This window comes from Pseudonaja textilis, chromosome 14 (genome assembly GCF_049901715.1).
Source record: "Pseudonaja textilis isolate UNSWEBS1 chromosome 14, rPseTex1.2, whole genome shotgun sequence".
NCBI lineage: Eukaryota > Metazoa > Chordata > Lepidosauria > Squamata > Elapidae > Pseudonaja > Pseudonaja textilis.
In genome coordinates, this window is record NC_142003.1 from 6,344,933 (window position 1) to 6,352,500 (window position 7,568).

At 43.5% G+C, this 7,568-nt stretch overlaps 1 protein-coding gene across 1 annotated transcript in view; it reads left to right on the forward strand.

Moving 5' to 3' along the window:
* The first annotated feature begins 502 nt into the window (after positions 1-502).
* Positions 503-7,568, forward strand: part of BMERB1 (bMERB domain containing 1) — a 20,567-nt gene continuing 13,501 nt past the window's right edge. Inside the window, exon 1 of the mRNA XM_087942086.1 lies at positions 503-919. Coding sequence (XP_087798212.1) covers positions 811-919 — 109 coding nt within the window. The 5' untranslated portion in view covers positions 503-810. The remainder of the gene's footprint in view (positions 920-7,568) is intronic.

Here is a 7,568-nt window from a genome sequence, read left to right on the forward strand (position 1 = left end):
AAACCTGGTCTACGTGTTGTACAACTCAACCGAACATCCTCTCTAATAACAGTGTCTGAATATTAATCTCTGCCCATTCTCCAGCCTGATCAGAACTGGTCTCTTGGGAGTGAAAAAGCTAGCCCAAAGCAGGCTGCCTTGAACCCATACCCTTCTCGGGGGCGGTGGGGAGAGCCCTGCTCCTCTGAAATCTACCTTGCTGACCCTCCCCCAAGGGTTGGACAACCTCACATCCATGAGGTGAGCTCATCCTTTCTTTCCCTACCACCACCCCAAACGCAAGCAGACAAACGGCTGAAATGCAGTCCAGGTCCGAGCCGGTTTTTCTCTTGCTGGCGTTCTTTGTTTTACACCCGCCTGATGGGTTTGTTGGACCTTCTTCCCCATGTCCCTTTGTTTGCCTGGTTCCCCTTCCCTTCCCTGTGTTCCCTTGGGCCGTGGGGGAGGGGGCTTACCCAGCGTCTCCCCTCTGAGTCTGCGCACGGCATTCCTGTCATCTCTCTCTCTCTGTCCTCTCCTAGGGTACCAACACAAGGGAAAGATGCAGTGAGCTCAGCTGCTCTTGCCAATCCGTTAGCAGCAGGAATTAAAGAGAAGAACACACTCACACACGCACACACACTACAACAACCCACAACAACCCTCCCCCGAAGACCAGATCGAGCGACCCTTCCTCCTCCTCCTTTCCCCACCCTGCGTTTCTCTTCTTTCTCTCTTCTCCTCCAGCTAGGATGGACTAAAAGGAAGTGGGTCCCAGGCCAGCCTTGAAGTCTTGAAGAACAAGCTTGGGCCCGAGGGGCACCTGGCAGCATGGAGTTGAAGCAATCCATCTCCAGCAGTTTAGGAGCCGAGAAACCACTGAGGAGCTACGGGGCGGTGAAAGAGACGGAGTGGAAACCCACCGATGGGCTCGGGAAAAGTAAGTGGAAAGGGCTGGCAGGTTTTTCCCCTCCATCCCATCCCTCCAGCCATATCAAATGGGATGTTTGTGCATGCAGGGGGAGGGAAGGGAAGGGAAGGGAAGGGAAGGGAAGGGAAGGGAAGGAAAGGAAGGAAGGAAGGAAGGAAGGAAGGAAGGAAGGAAGGAAGGAAGGAAGGAAGGAAGGAAGGAAGGAAGGAAGACTGGCCAGCTGTTTGCATCAGCACTTTGAAAGGAAAAAGATGGTGAGATTCCCAATCCAACATCACTCTTCCTCCCGTCTTGTCCTATTGGCTTCCTAGGAACAAAAGGAAAGGAGAGAGAAGAGGTTTCTGCCTTCCTGGGTGGCCCAGAAATCTTGAATTCACCCATTTGTGTTGGGCAGTGGAGATATACCTCAGCGTCCCTAAGGAGATGATTTAGTCAGAGAAGGTTGATTCGGGTGGTTGGTCATCTTCAAGATTTGGTCTTTGTTTTCCCATCTCCTGTATGCTTAGAAGGACCCTTATTGATGGTGGTCTTGTGACAATCAAACAGAAAGAAATCTGGAGAACGTTTGTCATGCTGTGATCCCAGCATCTTGGAAGAGGCAAGGGATACACGAATAGCAGCATCATGTTTTGTTTTGAGACACAGGAGAAGTGGAAGGTAGTGGAGGAGCAAGTTCTAAGGTACGAAAGGTGCTTTTTATTCCCCCAAAAGGCAAGTGGGCTTTCTTGGTTTCCCCCCATCTCCCTCGAAAACCATTCGCTGCTCCTCCAAGAAGCTTCTTCAATTCAGTTGGTAACCTTCATGGTTTGGTCTTTGTTTTCCTATGCTCTCTATACTTGGAAGATCCCTTACTGTGATCTTGTGACAAGCAAAGTGGAAGACATGTTCTTTAGAAGAACTGAAGAAGCTTCTTGGAGGAAAAGCCAAACATTTTCAGGTGGGGGTGGTGGAAACAACAGCCCAAGAAAGTCCACTTGCCTTTTGGAAAAAGCTCATTTGGGACAACTATGACCTGGATGATTGAGAATCTCCATAGACAAGATCTAATGCGCTTTTCCTTATTAGGAAAGGGGTTGGAATGACAGTGGGTTAAAAAAAACAAAAACCCTATATTTTACAGGATCCTTGGCTGATCTTAGAAGCTAAACTGGGCTAGTGTTGGTTTGTACTTTGATAGAGGGAATTGCTTGGGAATTCCAGGGACATAGGTGGACTTGTAAGTCCAAAATCATCTGGGAAGAAGGTTAGGGCAGATCATTTTCATAAAGTGTTCCAAGAAAAGTCAATGCTTGCAGTTAGCAGAAGTCAAGCTTGCCTTGAGGATGGGATTGTTTTTGTTTCTAATTTCTAGACATGCTGAATCCAAAGAACCTGGGAATACCAAAAGTTATCCTTTCCCCTCCTCCCTTTGAATGTTTCATACCCCTAAAATGGAAAAGAACGGATCTGAGAAACCTTTGAGTCAAAAGTTCATTTCGTTGGGACAATGAAGGTTGGCGTGCCATATCTCTCCACCATCTTTATAGTTGAAAAAGCTGCCGGTTGTTTTGCCTGTTGGAAAATGCTGGGGCTGGGGCTGGGGCTGTGGGGGGAAAATTGGGCTACCGAAGTTTTGGGTAGCATAGATTTGATGGAAGCAGTGCAGATGCAATTCCTTCCTCTGTAGAGGTAAGACATGTTTAGTTTAATGAAGAGAAGGACTAGAGGATGGCATGATAACAGTCTTCCAATATTTGAGGGGCTGCCGTAAAGAAGAAAGGGTCAAGCTGTTCTCCAAAGCACCTGAAATTAGGACAAGAAGCAATGGGTGGGAACTAATCAAGGATCACCGGAGGTTTTTAAGAAGAGATTGGACAGCCATCTGTCTGGAATGGTATAAGGTTTCTTGCTCAAGCAGGAAGTTGGACTAGAACAGGGGTCACCAACCTTTTGGACCTCAGGGACCACCAAACTCATAATATGAATTTTGACCGATGGTGTCTTGCTGACGTTGGTGGTAGAGAGAAAGATCTAACCTCTCTCTCTCTCCCTCCCTTCCTCCCTCCCTCTCTCTCTCTCTCATACATACACACACACAAACACACAGAGGCAGGGATGGGATTCACATTTCTTAACAACCGGTTCTTGGGCATGGCCTAATTTGTGGGTGTGGCTTGGTGGTCATGTGGCTGCCTGGCCATGGCTTGTATGTAAATATTATAAATATTTATGTAAATATTCATTTTTTAAATTAAAAAAAAATAGCAACTTTTACCCAAAACCAGGCAAAGCAGGCAGGCAGATTGAGTTGCTCACAGAATCACAGATTCACTTAGAGATCTGTGTTTCTGCCATCGGCTATCTGAGTCTGCACTGAATAATAGAACCTTCAGTCCTAAGGGAGGTCCAAAGATCTAAAGATTAGCTAGAAAGCCAGAAATCCAACCATTTCCTGCTTTCTAGCTAATCTAAATCTCCCGGCACAGCAGAACAGTTGATGGTTAGGCAGACTTGTGTTCCCACACAGCCTGGATTAATTGCTTTGGGGGGGTGCCCTGCGGGGTGACATTTCTCTGCGGACCACCAAAATTTTCGCACAGACCACCAGTGGGCCGCGGGCCACCGGTTGGTGACCACTGGACTAGATGACCTACAAGGTGCCTTCCAACTCTGTGTTCTCTGTGTTTGTTTTATTTTGCAACTTTTCCAATGCTGAGCTTGAGTGGTCTCCAAAAATTTTAAGCAGGTGTAGCCATGGATAGCTCTTGAATGGGAGATGACTAAGGGAGAGAAGTAAGAAAGTAACAGCAACCCAATTTTGTATTGTTGCCAGGAAACTATACAAACGTGTCCTCAAAAACAAGAGGAGTTGCGTTCAACTCAAAGACTTCACTATCTACATGATTTAATATGCTAAAAGCCTAGGATCGTGTCTTTAGCAAAGGCGTGTACAGTTACATCAAAACAATCAGGAAACTATTGAAAAGTAGGGGACAAAGGACAGATATGAAACCTGTAGGAAGAAAAAAAGAATAGAACTGAATTACATCAAGAAGCTTGCTTTCCCCCAAAAGTGGTTTTCAATCAATAAGGGCTTGGAAATGAGAAATTCCATTCTTCCAAGGACTTGCAGTAACTTCCAGGAGGACAGAGTGAAAATGGGAGCAACCCTCCAAATATATTCTTTCTCCTTGGATATTTAACTAATGGAGGGGCCAGTTGAACCCAAAAGTCAAACACAAGTGGTTATATTGCTGTTCTTCACCTATTTTCATCTTGCTGTGTGTGCGTTGCTGTTTTCTCACATCCCTGGTGAGGGACATCACATTTTTAAAAAAATAAATAAATTAGATGCCAGAATAACATAAAGGGAGCTGACCATTCTTGAATATTCTTTTTTTAAATTATTATTATTATTATTATTTAAAAAAAATATTTTATATTTTACAATAATTCCATTTCATTTCAACCAGGTGTCAACAGGGTACATATATCTTGTGCTTACAATTATAATTAATACTTTTCTTACCAATATAACAACAATCACATTTTCTTATAGCTATTATTTAATACATCTATTATTATTTTTTAAACAATCTTAACTTATTGCTCTATATATTCAACTGGTCCATTTTGATTTGTTTTATTTCATTCTTGCGTATTCTTGAGAACTGATCATTTGGAGGAGATCAAGCAGCCGCTGCCTGAATAATTGATCAGGGTTTGTGGGTTTTGTTTTTTAATCCTGTTTGAAAAGAGCTATCAGTTTTAATGTGGTTTGAATGATTGGCTGGAGTGGGGTTTGGGGGTAGGGTGGGGTGCGAGGAGGTGTTATCATTTATTATTCCATTCGATTGATTATACGAATGTCTGGAACCTGCTGAGACCTTCTGTCTCTGCCCAAGATGTCTGCAATCTTCACGGGATTTGCCTTTCACGACAAGCAGGTGGTTAATCTTTTTTTTAAATACTTTTTAAGCCTTCAGATTTATTTGCAACCCATGGAGCTGCCTCGGTGTTTTGGAGTTTTGAGACATGAAATTAAAAAAGTTAGCCAGATCATTATTGGCCTCCTGGGGTAAACTAGATAGGGATCATACTACAACATTTCTTTCTTTCTTTCTTTCTTTCTTTCTTTCTTTCTTTCTTTCTTTCTTTCTTTCTTTCTTTCTTTCTTTCTTTCTTTCTTTCTTTCTTTCTTTTCCTTCCTTCCTTCCTTCCTTCCTTCCTTCCTTCCTTCCTTCCTTCCTTCCTTCCTTCCTTCCTTCCTTCTGATTCCGTGTGCTTGCAGAAGTAGAAAAGCCAATTCTGATGATTTCGTGTGAAAACAACGTTGGAAAATTTTCCCTTTTCTTTGGACTTCCCATTGTGAATTGTCCACCAATCACTTCCGCTCTCTTTGTTTTGGGAACGATCTGTCTGCTTCGGACTTCCCCAGCTGGGCGACCTTGAGGGGTTGGGTCTGTCTCAGGCTTCCAGTTGCATTCCAAATTTCCTTCCCAAAATTCCCTTATATTCCAGTGCTTTCTTTCCCCTCTCCCTGTTAACCGGTTGCAAATCAGGCTGCGTAGCAAAAGTCAACCGTGACACTGTTATTTTTTTTAAAAAAAATCATCCAGATCTTTGTGTATTTTGGCAGCGGAAAGATTTAAGAAACGAGTAGGCAGAACTGTATCTTACTGGTCTTGCCAGCTGAACCCCCTGAGGATTTGGCCTTCTGGAAGAATGTGCGTGCACATGGATTTTATGGGGGGGAAGACAATGTGACATCAGATTCGTTTTTGGCAGGCTAGGAATTCGAGAAAAATCCCTTTTTTTCCCTTCAACTCTCCAGATGCTTTTTAGATAGGGAGTTCAGTTTTGATTTAGGTTTTTTTTTTTGTTCCCCCTTGTGATTCGCTAGACGACTGTGGCAAAAAAGGTCATAAAATTAGGCACGACTCACTTAGTAACCAGAGTGTCAGGGCTCCGACAATTCACCCCCATTCAAATCATGAGTTTCTAGCCGCATCTTTCAGAGTTTTAAAAAAATCATTTATTAGGAGTGAACATGTCAGTGATACCTGGGTGCAGCCGACTCTGAGACACTTCATTCATTTCACCCTTGACCCTAGTCCTCCCCCACCCCCTGGATGTATATTCTCCAATGGGACACATCCATAGCCAAGAGTCATTAATCATGTTCTCCGGTAATAATCTTGCGCGCCAAAAGCCTCGGCTGCCTAGCAATTGTCTGAAGCATTTAAGGAATGCATTATTTTCCCCATTCCCTTTCTGCTAGCAACTCTAAAAAACCAGAGAAATGTTTTTGAGTTGACACATTGCAATGGAAATTTCATTCTCAATTGTGATCGTAAGTTAAGGACTACCTGTATTAAAAACAGAGAAAAACTCTTTTTTTTTTTTACTTCTCAAAAGCAGAGGAATAAGGAGTGCGCCAGAATAGACAAAGACAAAATTTATTTCTTAACACTAAAGAGAGGATAGCACTGGGGGACAATTCCCCCAGGAGTATCAATGAACAAACACAAGGGATGACTTTGGCCAAGTTGAAACAAGATCCTTGCTTGTGGAGGCTCATCTGTGGTGTGAATTATTGCTGTCACTATTTCACAGACTTTGCTTGCCGCGCATGGCTGCACAATTCGGCCCAGGAATGAGCCTGCAAAGGCCAGCTACGACCGAGAATCTGTTTCTTTCTTTTTTTCAACTTACAACCAAGGATTAAACTGGAGCTTAGGGAAAAACTCTTGACATACCATTCGATCTATAAACCATTTTCTATAGTTACCAAAGAAACTCATGTGGGTCTGATTGCTCATCAGCTATTCTTCTAGCCTTACTGACTCATTGGATTGTGCCAATATTTTGTATTTTTTAAAAAACTTGACAACTTTAAGAGGCATGGATTTTAATTTCCAGAAATTGAATTGCTGGCTGAGGAATTCTCGGAGTTGTAATCCACACCTCTTAAAGTTGCCAAGTTTTGAAAAAATATTGGATGGTGAAGTGTATCCATGGGCTTGAAAGGTCCATATCGAAAACCCGAAAATCTTCTTGAAATGTCTTCTATGCCAAACAGTTGAGCATTAACAAAACTGAGGGATCAATTTTATTCATTGGGCAGAACCGTCCTTCTCATTAGGGAAACCGAGGCAGTTACTTTGAGTGGCAGATGGTGGGACGTGGCAAGGAAGTGGCGGAAATGCACGTGCTACGTGGGGGCCTCGGCACTCTCTGAGCTTGGTGGTTTTCTTGCAGATGTTTCATTAGCCAACTAAATAACATCATCAGTCCTAGAAAGGAATGAGGTCTGTGGAGGGGGGGAGGAGGAGGAGGAGGAGGAGGAGGAGGAAGACTGTTGGGTCCTTGGTGCTCTCTGAGCTTGGAAGTTTTCTTGCAGATGATTCCTTACCCACCTAGGTAACATCATCCATTCTATAGTGCTAATATCATCTAGCACTGATGATATTATGTAGTTGGGTTGAGTACCCTAGTTGAGTAATGAAATGCCTTCAAGAAAACAACCGAGCATCAAGGATCCAACGGTTCAACCTTGAGCTACAAATATCCTTCTTTGTTGATTGAAGATGTGCTATGCGCCTTGCCTTATGTTCCTTGGGGAACTTGGTCCCTTCTGGCATGATGGAGAAGTTAAATCGGTCTCCAGCGCTGAAGC